Source organism: Rutilus rutilus (genome assembly GCF_951802725.1).
Source record: "Rutilus rutilus genome assembly, chromosome: 9".
Classification (NCBI taxonomy): Eukaryota; Metazoa; Chordata; class Actinopteri; order Cypriniformes; family Leuciscidae; genus Rutilus; species Rutilus rutilus.
In genome coordinates this window covers 24814555-24832954 of record NC_140223.1, presented here as the reverse complement: position 1 = coordinate 24832954, position 18400 = coordinate 24814555, and the positions used below count along the sequence as shown (strand labels likewise).

At 39.1% G+C, this 18400-nt stretch overlaps 1 protein-coding gene across 1 annotated transcript in view; it reads right to left on the bottom strand.

Moving 5' to 3' along the window:
* Positions 1-7154: 7154 nt before the first annotated feature.
* Positions 7155-18400, bottom strand: part of dchs1a (dachsous cadherin-related 1a) — a 101239-nt gene continuing 89993 nt past the window's right edge. The window contains exons 12-21 of the mRNA XM_084419055.1: positions 17366-17491; positions 17030-17239; positions 15234-16100; positions 14781-14894; positions 14466-14677; positions 13986-14137; positions 13522-13652; positions 12937-13223; positions 12401-12539; positions 7155-11933 (exon numbers count right to left, since the gene is read on the bottom strand). Of these exons, the coding sequence (XP_084275181.1) occupies positions 9343-11933; positions 12401-12539; positions 12937-13223; positions 13522-13652; positions 13986-14137; positions 14466-14677; positions 14781-14894; positions 15234-16100; positions 17030-17239; positions 17366-17491 (4829 nt within the window). The 3' untranslated portion in view covers positions 7155-9342. The remainder of the gene's footprint in view (positions 11934-12400; positions 12540-12936; positions 13224-13521; positions 13653-13985; positions 14138-14465; positions 14678-14780; positions 14895-15233; positions 16101-17029; positions 17240-17365; positions 17492-18400) is intronic.

Sequence of the window (18400 nt, the reverse complement as noted above, 5' to 3'; positions counted from 1 at the left end):
ACCATAGACCCTCTGCTCGAAGAAGCAGGACAGTGAAAGAGGACAAAAGAGACGGATTAAAACACTAGGTGTAATCAGGTAAGTGTCTGCCACGTCTACTTGTAATCCGATCGACCAAAACGCATCTTAATACCAGGTGTAAATAGGTCCTAAAGAGTGCACAAATATTGAAGTGGGCAGGATTACTATTTGAGACCCCACCCCACAATGAATTTACATCACATGACAGATGTAAAAGTGCATATGAAGTCTCATTTTGACGTTTAAGCTCTCTTTCATAGGAGTAAAGAGACTTGAGTTGCAATCGGATGAATGGAAATCTAGACAATATTTAAAGAAAGCACATTATGGGGCCCTTGGCGACTAGAAATATCCGTCTTTGTGGGTCTGCCAAGCTTGGTCGGCATCGTTATGAAAGAACCCTTTAGACAAAGGGCAAAATAGACTCTCTTTTTCTTCCCCTTCTGCTAAAATCATTAAATTCAACAGTCGTTATTGTCATTAAATTTAAAGACTCATGCCAGGCCTACCCAGCGAAGAAAGCCAGCGAGCCCCTTGGAAAGGTTGAATAAAAGGTTACTAACTTTGTTATGAAGGGCCACAAGACGTTTTTAAAGCCATCAAAGCAATATGTCAGAATAAATTAGTCTCAGGCCAGTTGTTCTAAGTGGCACCATCACAACAAGGCTTAATGTGTCTCCATTTTGACCCATGCAGACACAACAAACTGACCTCATCAAAGCGAAAAAAGTCAGATGCCATACACAAACATTTAGCAAAATTGATGATGCATCATCAAAAGCCTAACAATTAAATAACACAGTCATTCGAAGGTCTCTTTTGCTTTCGAATGAGAGTTGTTATGACCAGAAACACAGTCCACATGGCCCTGAGTTATTTGACAGTGGTGTTTAGCTTCAGCAAACACAAAGAGTGTGTCAACAGAAACTGGTGTAGAAAAAAACAATCTCTCCAACTGTGATCTTTCCATCAGACATAAAAAAAACACACGTTAAACAGAGTTTCCACACAACTTCTTGTACTGTACGTGTGAGTTAGCTGATGCACCAAAGTATGAGACAGACTCTCCATCAAACTCTTATGTAATAGGAGCAAATTAATCCTCATTGACCTTCAACAAAACGCCTCAATGAACTCTAAAATCAAAATGAAATAAAGCTTAGCGCAATTGCTGGCAGAAGCATGATATATTTTTGTAATAGTTTACATCAGTGAATATTCATACCTCGTTTGGTGACGTCAGCAAGTGTCGTTCCCGGTCCTCACACAATGCCGGTTCAGCGCTGCTGATGCAGACCTGGTTATGATGCAATGCTATTTTAAAAGTAAATTAAATGTTTCTCCTTACTTAAACTTAAAAAATGAGTTTCAGAATGCATGAATTTATGAACGAATCCTTGCAGTTTATATAGGCTACAAATATGTTTTTAATGCATTCATGATTTCAAAATGAAACTATCATTACATTTCTAATTTTCCTAATTTCTACAGAGCCTCTAATGGGACATGATGGTGGGAAAAATATTAAATGGGAGAAAAAAAATATTACAAAACTTTTGCGTTCACTCACAATCACCAGCTGGAGTGCTCTTGATATCCACCAGAGGGCTTTCCCCTCTTGTTCATTGTCATTCCAACATGGACTACATTTCCCAGAACTCCCTAACCAGTCTCATCATCCCTGATTGTTCTCAGCTGTTTCTCATTACATTGTCAGTCCATGCCTATATAAGCCTGATTCATTCAGTCACTCGTTGCAAAGTCTTGTATGTGTGTACACTGCATCTCTGAGCACTCTCTCTGGGTTTCTTTGTCTCATGGTTTGGATCTTTTACCTGGTTTATTGTATTACTCTGTGTTTCCTTCTCAGTTTATTTGTACTGCTTGCCTTGGTCTTGACTCTCTGCCTGTTTTTGTTCTACAATTCTGGATTACCCCTTAATAAAGACTGTGTTTGGATCCTCAACCCTGTGTGTCAGAGCAGATACAGTATAAGACAGCAAGAGAATGCAAAAATATTTTTTTCCATCACCAAGTCCCTTTTGGGGCTCCGTACATTTCTGTGCAGACAGAACGGCTGCGTCTAAAAACTTAGACAACTGACTTGTTGCCTCACTGTCTTATAAGCAATGACTTTGTAGGCAGTGTCCGCGCACAAAGGCACCTCACATAACTGATTTCGGACAGATTTCTGAGGCAGCTTAACGGTTTAATGATCTACAGCAAATTGGAGAGAGCTTCTGTGATAACTAAGCAATGATTTAATGATTACAATAGTAATTTCTCACTAGAAATGACATCAGATGTGGAAAACTTTGTTCAAAAACTTTTTTACACACACTGACCACCAACTGCAACTTTTAGACTATTTTTTAGCTTAACTGTCACAGAATGGAAAGCACAGGATTGTGGGATATCAAATGCAGCAAAGGATCTATGCTGTCTTAAAAAATCAATCAGATTAAGGTATCTCAGGAGACAGAAAGTGAAGCTAACATTGGATTTGGACGTGCCTTGATGCCTTCCTACTTTGCAATGCGTCCTCCGAAGGCAGCATTTTTAAGCTTTCGAATGCAGCCAACGTGATCTTGAGTTTAAAATTGCGATACGCAACGATAACGTGCTGAGGAGTAGAGTGGTGCAGGGATGACGTATTTTTGTAGGCCAACCCGGAAGTTAGCATCACCCTAGCTCCCTCGACAAACCCCAATAGGATTTTTCCATAGGTTTTTGGATTATAGCAGAAATTAAGCTAGCTAAGGGGCTGTTTACATGACACCATTTTCAACTAAAAACGTAAAACTTTTTATGCGTTTTGGCCGTTGGACTTGACTTGACCTACTACAGGACTTGACTTGACTTGACTTGACATAGCCTGTGACTTGACTTGACTTGACTTGCCCAAGAAAAAAATACTTGAGACTTACTTGAGACTTGCATATGTATGACTTGGTCCCATCTCTGGTTTTGGGTGCCTGAAAACACAAACTTATGGAAACGTCTTTCAAAGTGCAAGTTTTTGAAAATGGTCTCTGTGTAAAAAACAAAACAGCGAATCTCTGAAGAGGATGACATCATGCACATGCGTATTACATATTCAGTCTATAGTGTTTCATCACCATCTAATGTAGATGGCCATCTACTAATGTTAGTAGTTTTCGCGGAGCAGTGTGAATGGGGATCGTTTTGACAATGGTGTTGTCTGTACGAGGAAAACTCAAAGGAAAAACCTCTCAGTTTTAAGCACATTGTTGTCGTTTAAACGTACCCTAAGTAAAGCTTATGATTTTTACATGTTTTGTTCATCGTGATAATATTCACAAATGAAGAAAACTTTAATCAATTTTGAAGCGTAAATACAATCGGCAGAAGTCAAAAGCTAAATGTAGGATGTAACCGAACTACACCATGGCCGCTTGACTACAACGTCTACATTAATCCGGATACATTTGAAAACGGCGTTTTCGTTTATAAACGCTCTCCGTCCACACAAGCGTTATCAGGCGTTTTCGGACGTTTCAGTGTGGATGAGAAACTTTTGAAAAACGCCTGAAAATGCTAAATTCACCTTACTGCACATGCGTAAACCCCCACAAAAGATCACATATATGATTCAGATGGAAAAATAAATAATGAAGTTATCGCGCAATTCTTCTGACAGGATAATTTTATTTAATAAAATATCTCACCATTCACTGTCCAGGTCGCATGCAGTCACCATATGTTTGGTCTAAAATGCAACTGCTCTCATGTATTGCCGCAGGACAGCAAATGTGAGTAAATTCTGTCATCTTTGCAGGACTGTGAAATGAAGAGTGTGCAATGTAGAATATTTTAGGCGCATAATACGGGTATAAACATGAATATCTATTGGTATAGTATGCGTCACATGACTAAATTTACGTCATCGTTTTTAAATACCATGCAGCGGTTTCACAGTCCACACTACTTGAAAATGGCGTTTTCAAATGTATCCACTTTGGAGTGCGTTTTCAAAAAAGCTTCGTTTTCATTAATAAAAATGCGTCTCAGTGTGGACGGAAGGCCAAAATGGAGAGAAAAATATGTTTTCAAACAAAAACGTATTAGTGTGGACATGGCCTAAGCCTCCGACAACTGTTTCAGTCTGTGTTTAAAAGCATGTTTCCCTGAAAGTTTGAATTTGATAGTTTGCATGAGCAAGATTATAAACACAACTCGACTGTGAAAGTGGACTATAGTGAGTAGAATAATTTATCTTTTCAGCTGATGACGTTTAATGTCCCCGTCAACCTAGTCCTGGTCCTGGTCCCAGTCCCTAGTCCCATAGTCCTAGTCCCAGTCCCTAGTCCCATATTCCAAGTCCCATAGTCCCATAGTCCTAGTCCCAGTCCTAGTCCTAGTCCTAGTCCTAGTCCCAGTCCGTCCCAGTCCTTAGTCCCTAGTCCCATAGTCCCAGTCCCTAGTCCCAGTACCTAGTCCCATAGTCCTAGTCCCAGTCCCAGTCCCTATAGTCCCATAGTCCCTAGTCCTATAGAGTGCAACAGTGCCTGCCCCCTTTTTCAAATTTAATTAATTTTTTCCCATAGAGATTTTAAAATAGTCTCTGTTTTACAAACATTTCAGTAATTTGAGAATATAGGAACATCGACTCGATTCCTTAATTCGCAGTGCCTCATGGGAGTGGGCGGAGCTAAAGAGCTATTTTGGAGCGTGTTGCTGTTATCGACTCTCTTATTAGTGTAATTTTCTGTATAGCATCATGGGTAACAGTTGTTCACCAGGAATACCACTGTTTAACACGATTATTTAAAGTTTTAGAATGTGCTTCGGTACAGTATAAATGTTTTAGTCAAATCCACATTCAACATCTAGTTTCAGGGAGTATTTTGCGGTTTAATCCTAGACGGTTCTTTGTATTTTCAAGGCAATATACACAATATTCACAGGAGAGTTTGCAGTATATGACATGTCCTGTAATCCAAGCTGTTTATGGCATGGCTCTAATGACATGTTCTGAAAGATCCACAAATCATTAAGGTCTGAATATGGATGAATAATGACTAAATTGTTCCTCTTGTGTGACAAGGTTTGTTACTGCCCCATTTTTTTTTTTTTTTTTGCAACTGTTATAGGCTCCATGGTTTAAACCCTTATTTTTTGGCTTTTTAAAGATTTAATTATAAGGCCCCGGCTGCAGCGTCTAGTGTGCTGTATATCTTTGGTCTCTATAGAGACAGTTTGGAAGAGACAAATGATCTGGTACTTCCTCTTCAGGACAGGTGGGAAGACTGAATTTTTCCCCTATCAGCTTGTGCATGAGCTTTGAGACCTGACGGAAATACATAAACATTAGCTAAACTAGGATTCTGTGGTCTTTGTATGCCTGCAGTTTCATTCATGAACCACATATTAACTATCTCATATGTAAAGTATTTATTTTATTCAAGGGGGAATCACACATATTTTTATTTGACGTTCTAACAATAAATCTACATCAATATTTCTCCAATTTCTGGTTGAACATCTGGATTCTATTTGGAGTTCAGTTTGTCACTTTGACTTTGCATGTTGAAACTTCAGTAGATGGCCAGACTGCAGCTAGATCTATGCTTTATGAACATTCTTGAAGTTCAAAATACCATTGGCCTTTTTGCAATAACAATATGTAATGATTCAGGGTCTAAGTGTCAAGTGATTTTTTTTTTTTGTTATCTAATTAATTACATAGTGTGCTGATTAATTAATCACACATCAAATTTGGCAAAGAATTTACCCCCAAAAGATAATTTAAAGTCATTATTGTGATAAATGAGAAAAGCATGAATAGACATTAGAAAAAGTAATTTTAGAAAGAAATATTTTACTTGATTCAGCATAGAATTTATAACACACAAACTTTTTGTTAAATGTACATCTAAATTGGTATTTATTTGCAGACTGTTTATTGCAGCTCAGAGGTGTCATGAATGTATTTACTCTACAATTACAATTGCATAATGCCACAATATTAATGGGTTTTAATTGGGTATCAAAATGTTTAATCACCCAAAAATGAAAATTCTGTCATCATTTACTCTCCGTCATGTCATTTCAAACCTGTTATAATCAGAGAATTTGCCAGCATGCAGAATTCAGCACTGAACAAAAACTCAGTTTTGAGCGGTGAGTGGATTCCATCTTAAATGCATCTCATTGGCCATTGCGTTCAAGAAATCAACACATATGTCTGTGATTGGCTACCTTGCTCAACGCTGCAATCATGTTATAAATAGAAACTCGTTTTGGCATGTAAATCGTTTTTATTTAGTTTTAATTATTCTTGTTGCTTTTGTGCAATTATGAATAACAATTTATTTGCTTTTAGATGTTTTATTTTTAAGATGTTTCTATTTTGAGGGTTGGAGCAAGGACAGAGCCTTGTTTCGCACCTCGATTTATTGGGAATTCATCTGATAGGTCACCATCAGATTGAACTCGGCCTTTCATTCCATTATGAAAAGATCTGATGAGTGATAGAAGGTGGGAGGACAGCCAGCCTTTTGCAGGACCATAAAAAGAGCTTCTCTGTTGACCGAGTCAAAAGCTTTGGTCAGGTCTACTAAAGCAAGGTAGAGCAGTTGATTCTGTTGTCTTGATTTTTCTAATAATTGTCTCACAGCAAATATCATGTCTCTTGTGGAGCGGTTGGGAACGAAAGCCACATTGGGCTTCGAGATATATGACCTTAGCTAGCTGTTGAAGGCAAGTCAGTAAGATGCGGGCCAGAGCTTTTCCTGTGGCACACAACAGTGAAATGCCACGGTAATTATCACAATCTCCACGGGCCCCTTTGTTCTTTTAGAGTGTAGTGATCTTTGCATCCTTGAAATCTTGGGTAACATGCTTAGAGCTCCAGCACTTTAAAATGAGTTGATGGAAATGGCTGGCTAGGGGTTCAATCCAGCTTGGAGAAGCTCACCTGGTATTGCATCAGCCCCAGCGGCTTTACCTCTGCCCAGTCCTTGTACTATGGTAATTATCTCATCTAGCTCTGGTTCTGCATCTAAGCAATTTTGAAGTGGGCAGCCTTAAAGGTTAGCTAAGCATGGTGAATATTGTAACTTATAGCTTTACAACTGAAAAACAGTTCAAATTTCCAATGTAGTTCAAAAAATATATGTATACTAAGGCTCATTATTGGAAACACATTTTAATCAGGCACTTTGTCAAATTCACAAAAAAAAAAAAAAAACCTCTTCAAAAGGTTTAAGGTGGAAACTGACCAAAATTCAGGGTTTTCTGGTCATCATTTACGAGAAAAACACCACAACCTATCATCAATGCCCTTTGGATTATATTGGGTACAAAGGTAAGACAAACAGCTGGCCATTTTTTGGACCACAGTGCTATTCAAAATTAATGTAAACAGATTTCATTCACGTAAAACACCATGAACAGTGATTCAAACATTATGAGAAACTTTTTAAATGAACACAGAACAACTGAACGTTATTTATTTTCCTTCAAGGCAGCATGAGTATAACATGTTCACAGTTACGAGTGAGGAATTGTTTGTGTACAAAAGTGAAGTATCTGCCATAAATATAGGATTCTTAAACAAGTAGAGAGATATCCTGTTAAATCAGGCTAACCTCAAAAAATTAATCTGAACAAAGCATACTTTTAACAATCACTCATACACACAATGTTTTTCTTCAATAGGCACTGTCAATTTTCATAATTACAAGTTGAGCCTTTCAATGGGCATCAGAAAAAAAAAAGCATGCTGACTTTTTTTCAGCACAGTATGATCATATGGCAACATTTACAATCATCTTTAAAGTATTATAAAATACTTTACAAAAAAAATGTATTCACAATCACTTAAGCAAATTAAAAGGCTACAAATTAATCCTGTTAGGACAATGCTGCCATTATTTAGTTTGAAAATATTTTTTCTTTATCTTTTGACTTTAATGCAAACTGTACATTGTAGGAACAAATATGTCACTAAAATCAAATCACCAGTGCTTTTAAACAAATATGGGTGTAATTACATTATTGAGCCATGTAATTTACATACACAAAAACAAAGTAATCCAGCATTTTGTGGTATAATAAACTTACCAATTGTTTACCCACTGCAATGTATGAAAGATGCTACAAAAATTTACCTATACAGTACTTGACTAGGGAGTAGTGGAGTTGTGAGAGAATCTTTTTAGTCAAATTATGTATGTTATTGGTTAGCTTGATGTATTTATTCAAACATTAACATCCAGTAAAAATGAGTTGAGCATAAGCCTATTTGGAGCCTATTTATTGTAATAACAACATAACCTTTTCACTGGCCTTGAGGATATCTGTTAAAATCTGTTTAAAAAAAACAAAAAAACACTTGAGAACAAACATGAGAACAAAAAAGGACAACACGTTATTTCCAGTTACGTTATGGAGGTTGTAAGTGTCAGCTCTTCCAAGGTGCTGATAAGAGCTGACATAAAAATGTTTAACATTTCTGTTATTGTTAATTCTTTGTAGTTAAAAAAAAAAAAAAAATACAGATAGCTTGTGTTCTTGCGTTAAAGTTGTTATGCTTCAACACTTAAAAACAATGAAAAAGTCCTTTAGTGTGTTAATGAAGTTTTTAGATTTCGAAATCCTTACCAAGTTTTTGTTTTTGATATTTAGCTTCATAGCTACAATTGTGTTCCCATTAGTCAGGCTAAGGGAGGGGAAGCAGCATGTAGAAATGAATGATCACTGTGGTCTGCAGCATAACCTTCAAAGACTGTACAGTGGCATTTTGCAGATACTGTAACCTTTTTTTATAAATACTGACAGCAAAACATGTTCCCCAAACAGTTAAGAGCTTAATACCGAACATACTTAGAAGAACAATTTAGAATGGCAACCGTTAATAAACTAGAACAAGCTCTGATAACAAACATACTGTTACAGCCACAAATATACAAATATAAATGAATGTCAATAAAATCACAGGTTATAGCAACCGCTTGACATATGTCATTCTTTTCAAACAAAAAACATCAGTACAAAAATATAGAATACAAAAGTGTTTTCTCTTACAAAACATTGACATCAAACATAACTGTCCTTTAAAATGTGCAAATGCTGGGCTAATAAAAATGTCAGATGATCTTCAGGATCATTAGAACAGCATTATAAAAAGTCATTTTTTACAACTCAAGTCAGTAAGTCTAAAGAAGGGTGACAAAAGCACCAAAACCTCTGGCCAGCCAGTGGGGCGACATTACATACAACATGATGTTGAGGACCATGCCAGAGAGGCATTTTTAGAGAACCTGAGTCAGTTGGGAATCCTTTGCTTAGACTGCACTAAATCCTCAGTTCTGTCTCCTCGTGTTCTAAGGAGTGGTCAGTTGTATTGATAATGGAGGACGAGTGACCACCAAAAGGAGCGATGGCAGGGGAATGTGCTGAAAGTGGTGAAAGCGATGGAGAAAAACTTGGAGACATGGCAATTGAGGAAACAGAGCCATCATGGTCAATAGGAGATCGTCGCAATGAGGAAAGGTGGGGAAATGTTCGGCCTACAGCAGGTTTTGGCAAAACAGTTTTGGCCCCTGGATGAGCTACAGAGGTAATTAGGGGAGGAGGGTCAATTCTGGGCTTGGGATCAGTCTTTGCTTTGGGATGAAATGGTCGCCGAGGGTTAGGTGGTGCGTTCTCATCTTTTAATCGTGCAATTTCTGTGAAGACATTAGCCAGAGGCTGAAACTGAGGGCACCAGTCGAGGAGGTAGTCCCAGTTGTAGCTGCCTCTCAGTTCCTCGTCACTAGCCACGATTGCTGTAAGAGAACCATCGACAGCAGGCTTACCATCCTCTGGGAAAGCATAATCTTTTGGATGTGAGATGTTAAGCGCCCTTCCAACCCCAAGATATCCACCTCCTTCATCCCGATAAGTTGGCAACTGGCTTGATAACATTGTCCCACTTAAACTTCCCAGTTTCTTCCCTTTAAACCATTGGTTTGCATCCATCCCCGGCTCACAGGAAATGTCAGACAGCTGATCTGCATCTTGCTGGATACCGGAGTCAGGCCCACGAGCAGCTATGTGCTCCTGCATAGAGGAGGAGACGCTAGAAACTCGTGGATATTCATTAATCATCCGAATCTCATCATCTTCTGCTGCTTCGGCTTCGGCGGAACCACGTCCACTAGAGTGAGATGGGTCAAGAGACCCACCTCGTGTGTAGGTACCTCCTCGGTTCCCAGTCTGGTCTGTTGCATAACCAGGAAGGGTCTGATGATATAGCTTATCATCCCCTTGAACTTTCGAATCTTCAAGACTCTCCAGAACAATACCGCTGGTGACTATTCTGGGGCAAGTCTCTTGTTTTTTGTACCTATGGGATCTCAAGAGGAATATCACCACAACAACTATGATCAGGAACACAATGGCTGCCAAGGAAGCTGTTATAGCACTGGCAAGTACCACATTCATATCGGTGTTTAAGCCAAAGGATGTATGGGTGACATCAATTGTGATCTGGGCAGAAGCTTTTCGGGAATTCTCCAAAGGACTGTGGGCAATAACATCCAACGTCATCTGACGTGTCTCTCTTTTAGACCGGCTTATATGACGATGATAGGCATCCATCTTGAGGGATATCACTCCAGTAGATGTGTTGACCTCAAAGTAAGGTGAACTGTTTGCGAGTGAATAGAGGACGATGCCGTCCACCCCTCCATCCTCATCATTAGCATTTACTTGGCCGATGCTTTGCCCTTTCTTGGCACCCTCAGGTATACGGAAGGTGAAATCTGAGTTAGTGAAAATGGGGTCATACTCATCTTCACCAGTCACAAAAACTTGCACTGTGACTGTAGAAGAGTAGTTGCCTGCATCCATTGCCATGGCAATAAAATTGAAAGTGTTTATCTTCTCAAAGTCGAATGTAAAGCGGGTTCGCACCTCACCGGAGGTTTGGTTCACTAGAAAGGAATCTTTACCATTGCCGGAATTATACATCAGGAAATATCTCAGTTCTCCGTATGCTCCTTTGTCATGATCAATGGCATGTAATATGGTTACTAGAGCATTCTGGGGCTGGTTTTCACGAATGCTTGCTGTAAGTGATTTAAGAGGAAAGTAAGGCCGATTATTATTAATGTCCTTGACCTCGACAGTTACAGGAGCAAGAGCAAAGTGGCCATGACCATCCGAGGCCTGAATAATGAACATGTAAGAAGACTGTTCCTCACTATCAAGAGACCTCCGCAGACGAAGGGACCCAGTCCACCGATCTACAGAAAAGAGCTCAGATTCATCACCAGAACTGATTGAATACTGAACCTCTCCATTAGGTGTCGAGTCAGGGTCCACAGCAAAAAGTTGAAGTATTTCTGTTCCTGTTTCTGCCCTTTCATTGACAACAACTTTGTATTCCGCCCTACTGAAGGATGGTGGGTTATCATTGGTGTCCATTACAGTGATTAAAACTGGAACATTTGAGCTTTGTTGTGGTATGCCACGATCTGAGACCACAATAGTAAGATTGTAGCCATTCACAATCTCAAAGTCAAGCTTATCAACTAATATCAGCGTTCCAACGGTCTGAAATCCATGGCCCTCAAGGAAGCGAACACTGCTCTCAATTTGGAAGGCATTACCGATGTTCCCACTGGCGATGGCAAAATCAAAGCCACAGTTGTCCCTAGACAAGTCCCCATCCACCGCCTCCAGGGTTAAAATGGTCGAACCAGGAACTTCGTCTTCGGATACAGATGCTCTGTACTCAGTCTGGTGGAATACAGGGGCATTATCATTGACATCAGACACATGCACCTGAACTGTGCTAAGGGTGCTCAATGGTGGTGTTCCACTATCACTGGCTTCAATCACCACCAAAATGGAAGGGCGCTGCGAGTCAAACTCAACCTTCTGCTTGATGAACAGAGTACCTATGAAAAGAAATTGCAGGATAAGATTCAAGGTAAGAACAGGGCTTTTATTATATGCTTCAAAACAGTGGTTCTTAAATGGTGGTTGACAACCCAATAATAATAATAATGAAAGGGATCCTGGACTGTCATGCATCTAAGTCTAGAGTTTTTAGGCAAAAATATATCTGTCCTTGGTAATATGGGTAATAGCAACACAATATTTGGTGTAGTGTTTGTTGAATGCATTAGGCTAGTAAATCAAACTACTTCTGTTGTTCCTAATTAACTCAGTGTATTCATTCAGTGTTTTTGTTTGACTAATAAAATTGATATAGTGTTGGATTGCCACTTGTCTTCCTACAATGTGGACCACTGCATCAACTGTTTTGATCCTTACAAATAGATTCTACAAGACATCTGACAATGATTTGGATGAAGAACAATAAATACAAAAGGATAACAACAGGAATAAAAGGATAATTTACCATTGCTTGGGTCAATGTAGAACATGTCCTTTGTTGACACGACCCTGTATGTTATCCTTCCGTTCTCTCCAGAGTCCTTATCTGTAGCAGTTACTGTGATAACTGAGCTTCCTGCTGTCGAGTGTTCTGCTAGAGTCACCTGCCAAAGACATAAATCGGCCTTAACACTGACTGCTTTGAGCAGAACATAGCATCAATTTATATTTCTTTTTACTTCAAGAAATATTTTTTCAAATGTGGTGCTCACAGGGAATATTTTCTGAATACAAATATGTCTCACTGCCATTTTAAATAAACTGCAAGTGCTTTTAAGGATGTTAACCAGAGGAACTGATTCATTAAACAGATATTAGAGTTGTAAAGCTTATGTAATCTGCTATTATTATTACTCTGGAGTACCTAATTCTGATTGGTCAAATAACTGTTTACTTTATATTATTCAATTATCTTATATTGGGTTTAATTTCAAAGTAAACTACAGAAATGTACTTTTTCTATCAATGTTCATCCTAAACATGTGATCTCTTCTGACGTACCTCGTAAAGGTCCTGGGAGAAGACTGGAGCATTATCATTCACATCCTCCACAAGCACGGTCAGATTTGCGTAACTCTGTTGCTTGGTGTCTGAGGAGCTGACGGTCAGCATGTACCATGTTCTCTCTTCAAAGTCCAGAGAGGCGGTCAAGGACACACCTCCTCCAAAGCGGTGTATTCCAAACTTCCCTTGAGTGTCTGAGTCCAGAAGAAGGGAATAGGAGAGAGCAGGCCCAGAGTCCACATCATTCCCTGTGACCTGAGTGATCACGGTTCCAATCAAAGTATCTAGAGAAAGAAATAGACAATCTTGATAACCCTGTGTAATATGTAATTAACTTGTTTCAATTTGTGGTTGCACCTTTCAAAATTATTAAGTTTTGCTGGACAACGGCAATCATTATTGGACACATTGTACAACATCAGTGACATGAAATAACCATTGAGGACTTTGGCGAGAAAAACGCCTGGTAATTGAGTCAATCTTTCAGCACGGTGTGCCTCATTGTTTGTCTGCCAGAAAAAATAGGAAATTTAGTTCATTGATTACAGCAATGATATTGAGTTCAAACAGCAGTCAACTTACTCTCAGGGATCCGGACTTCATGTGGAACAGGTATGGTGGGACTGTTGTCATTCAGGTCTACAATGATCACCGTGAGAGTGGCAGAACCTGCTAACCGAGGACTGCCTCTGTCCGTTGCCATAATAACCAGGCTGGAGACACAACAATAAAATTAGTGTCAGAGTCTGGGCATTCTCACAGACTATTTTCATGTTGATGGGAAAGAAATGTAAGATGTTTTAAATGCAAATTCTAAATATAATTAAAACAAAGATAAAAAATTATTTATCAAGGTTTAAGCCACATCAGTGCATCTGCCTCTACAGAAGTGTCTTCTGTCATTCCGTCAACAATATATATATATATATATATATATACATATAAAAATTTAATTTAAGACTACGTTTCAATCACACATTTTTAAGGATCTTTGTTCTTAGTTAAAAGGAAACAACATAAACATAGTGGAAGGAAGAACTTAGTACTTAGTCTGTGTCCAGATCTCTCTGTCCATGATGGCAGCGGTGGATATACTGCCTGTGACAGGGTCGATCTTGAAGAGGCCACTCATGGATGATGACCTTATGGAGTAGGTCACCTGCCCATTCTGACCCTGGTCCAGGTCATTTGCCAACACCTGAGGAAATTACCGGTGAAATTGGCAATAAAAACACACACAGATTTGCAACAGCTGCTCGAACGTAACATAACCCTCTAAGCAATGTTGGCTTTGGAACTCAAATTATTTAAAAAAAAAGTTGAAAAGGGGAATTGGTTGTGGCTATGTTGGACAGCTAAGCCTATATTCTCACCATGGACAATGAAAACACTGTGAAAACGCAAAGGAAACTCTTCTAGCTTGCACTGAAAATATGCTGCATTTAGGCCAAGGGATGTTGTACTCCACAACTTTACACTTTTATGAACACTCAGCCATTCAGAAAAAAGACGGGAGATTACTAAACCTGAATGATAGGATGATCATAACCCTGGGCCTCACGAACATAAGCAACGTAATTGTGAAGTTGAAAGCGTGGTAAATTGTCATTGACATCCTGTAGGAGAAGGTTGACTGCCATGAAGGAGCTGGAGGATGCGGTTTCAGCCTTGACCACCAGGCGGAGTCGTGGGGTCTCCTCAAAGTCCAGACCCGTGGAACTTTCTACCCAAATCTCACCTAAAATAATGAATTTATTATGATTAATAGTGAAACATCTTTCCCAATATAAAGACTACTATCACAAAAATATTGATGCAAAGACTTCGATTTACTATCATACCTGTGTGGGGGCTGATGCTAAAGGACTGCAGCTTGTTGCCACTGAAAATGCTGTAGTTGATGCCACTGCTAGATCCATCAGGATAGTGAGCCTGTATCTGAACAACTGCTGTACCTATGAAAAAGACAAGACCTTTGATGATTAAAGGACATTTTCCATCAACTTGGCATGTATGAGAGATTGTAGTGATGCACAATATTACTACCATAAAGGGTGTCATCCAATATTGCAATTTTTTATTTATCCTATCGGACAACATTGGATATTTAGCCGTGCAACTCATTTCCCCCGTTTTTATATTACACTGGCATTATGACTTGCATGCAAAATATACATTTTATCAAATATACATTTTATCAGCTGACCCATGACCTTGGTGTTGCTAGCCTCATGCTATACAGTTTGAGCTACAGCTGGATATCACAAATGAACAGCAATTAGACATTATTGTACCTTTAGCTGCATTCTCCTGCAGGCTCACATCCCTAGTGTTGCGTGAGAAGCGGATGCCCTGGTAACTCTGCTCTCGGATATACACAACCACCACTCCCAGAGAGGACTGCGATGGGTTACCCTGATCCATGGCCTCCACAATGAGGGTCCGCTGGCTCTGGGTCAGCGCATTGAGCTTCTCAGTGGCCTGGATGTCCCCCGTCAAGGAGTTTATGGTGAAGCCTCTGACAGGATTCGCAAACCGATAAAATACAGATCCATTTGCACCGAAGTCCTTATCTTCAGCTCTCATAGTGGCAAGCACTTTACGGTTGGAGAGACTACTGCTGGAGACATTGATGATGAGCGGGTCTGTGATGAAGAAGGGGGCATTGTCGTTTACATCTAAGACCTGGACGGTCACTTCAGCGGAAGTGTTACGGGGATTGGCTGCTGAGGAGTCCATGGCGTAGACTTGGAAGCTGTAGGAGGCCACTTTTTCTCGGTCGAGAGCTGCCGCTGTAATAATGCGACCTGTGTGTTGGTCCACAATGAACATACCTCTGGATTCACGGCTCAGGAAGTAGACCAACTGGCTGTTGGACCCTTCGTCTTTGTCAGAGGCTGAAACCTCCAAAACAAGAGACCCTTCTGAAGCATCCTCTGATACCTCCACAGAGTAGCTGCTGCTGGGAAACACTGGGGTGTTGTCATTCAGGTCCAGCACATTGATGTCCAAAGTGACAGTGCTGGTGAGGGGCGGTATACCCTGATCTTGTGCCTCCAAGGTAAGGGTGTACTTTGCTTTGGACTCTCGATCCAAAGGCCTAGAGGTGGACAGCACACCTGATTTCCTGTCCAGGTGGAAATGACCAAAATGGTCTCCCTCTGAGAAAAGAAAGATAAAAAAATAATGTTGTCATCTGGCCTGTTCAATTCATCAGCACTGATCTGATCTGTGAAGTGTTCAATATATATTGCATAATCTCTTATTCTCATAATCTCTTATTTAATAACTACTATATCCTGTAATGTAATAAAGGAAGGGATAAATAAATAAATAAATAAATAAATAAATAAATAAATAAATAAATAAATAAATAAATAAATAAACTTATTTATAGTTTAGATAGTTCACAATGTTTGGCTACCTTTTTGTGGAATAATGAATCTTTTCTGCAAAATGATACACAAGATATTTAACCAAGTGACTAAAAGTACATTACCATTTAAAAATGTTGGATTGTTTGTGGAAAGAATACTTTTATTCTGCAATTTCAAATAAATTATATTCTTTCAAACTTTTATCAAAGAATTGTAAGTTTTCACAAAAATATTAAGCAACACAAGTGGTTTCAACATTAATAATAATAACAATGTTACTCGAGCACAACATCCGAGTATTAGAGTGATTGCTGTAGACTGGAGTAAAGGTTGCTGAAAACTTCAGCTTTGCCATTATGCCATCACAGGAATAAATTACATTTACATAAATATTAAAATAGAAAATTATTATTTTAAATTGTAATAATATTTGCGGTTTTCAGACTTTTCACTGTATTTTTGATCAAATAAATGCAGCCTGGATCATTCACTTCCATTTAAGCAATACTAACCTAGTCAATGTTGCTGTCTAGACAGAGTTCTGATGAGGTTGTACCAAATATTGCAACATTGGGGGAAGGATTAATAGGTATTTGTAGAACTGAAAATGACTTTGGGTATTACAAAACGTGTGAACAATTAGCTGTTTGTATAAAATATATAATAATATTTAACATATACAACAACAATAATATTGCTTATGGCATTAATACCAGTGATTTTGTAGTGCACCACCCCACTGTCCCCGGAGTCTTGATCTGTGGCTCTAATTGTGAAGAGCGTCACAGGCTCCTGGTTCTCAGGCACCTCCAGACTGTAGTACACTCTCCCAAAAGTCGGCCTGTTGTCATTCTCATCCAACACTGTGACGCGCACTGTGGTCTTGGCGAAATTGGGAGGAGAACCACCATCTCTGGCATAAACTGTTTATGAGAAAGAGGTTATAAACTGGCTAAACAAATGCATGCCCAACCGTGACATGACATTGGCAGAAACCAAGAGAATAAATTCTCTGTTGCAGTTGAGCAGTTGCATTCTGCCTGAAGTACCTGTCACAGCATATACCCCTTGGGCCTCCCTGTCTAAAGCTTTGGAGGTGGTTATGACTCCTGTCACCGGATGAACACTGAAATCATCTCCTACAATGCTTCCGTACATCACAATTCCATTAGTCCCTATGGAAAAAGCATAAAGACATGACATTAGATGAATCTGCACAGTTTCCCCAAATGCAAGTTCAAATGATCACGTCTGAGGGAAAAAAAGCCATCATTCTTAAGAGGCTACGTTCACTTTTTACAATAGACTTTTCTCACGGAATGAATAAACACGGCAGCACACCCTGTTTTTATTTGTTTGTAGTTAATTCCGCTGTCTAAGCAGTTGGTCTCAATCGCCTTCCCTCTGGTATTGGATGGCAGATCGCGTGCAAAAGGCGAGCAAACTGGCAGAGTGTCACCTGTTTACCTCGCTAATTGTTCATGGAGAGAAAGTTTATGATCCTTCTGTTTTATTTGCCCCTGAGTAAGTCCAAGAGAATGCAGCCCTCCCCTTCCACCACCCCCCGGCTGGCACCAATTAAAACCACACACTTTTATTTGTGATGGGTTTGGCTGTGGTATCCAGTGTTTTTAGGGAAATGTTAGCCGTAAACAAACATTCGTGTCACTTTTAAAGAGGATGGTGTGACCATCACTAATCTCACAAGGTGGAAATGAACTTTTCTCACTCAATGCGTGCATTTACAGACAGTACCGTTTAATATCAGACAAGTATATCTGAGTTGTTGTGTGGCAGAGATACAGGGGAATGTAAACAAAATGTATTATTATCATTAATTTAACATGTAAATTTAGTGTGATTAAAAAAAGACCATAACGGGGTACAAAATTACCGTTATTAATCATGCTCCTGACTCATATGTACATTCTGTAATAAGGAATTTTCCTATCATCAGACTAATACAAGATTAAAGTACCAACTTCATGTTTTTGTAAGTCTTATAAATGTGGCACTCATGGTGCGAGATGTGACATAACAGCCAAAGACATGGTTTAATTATATTAATTAAAATTAATAAAATA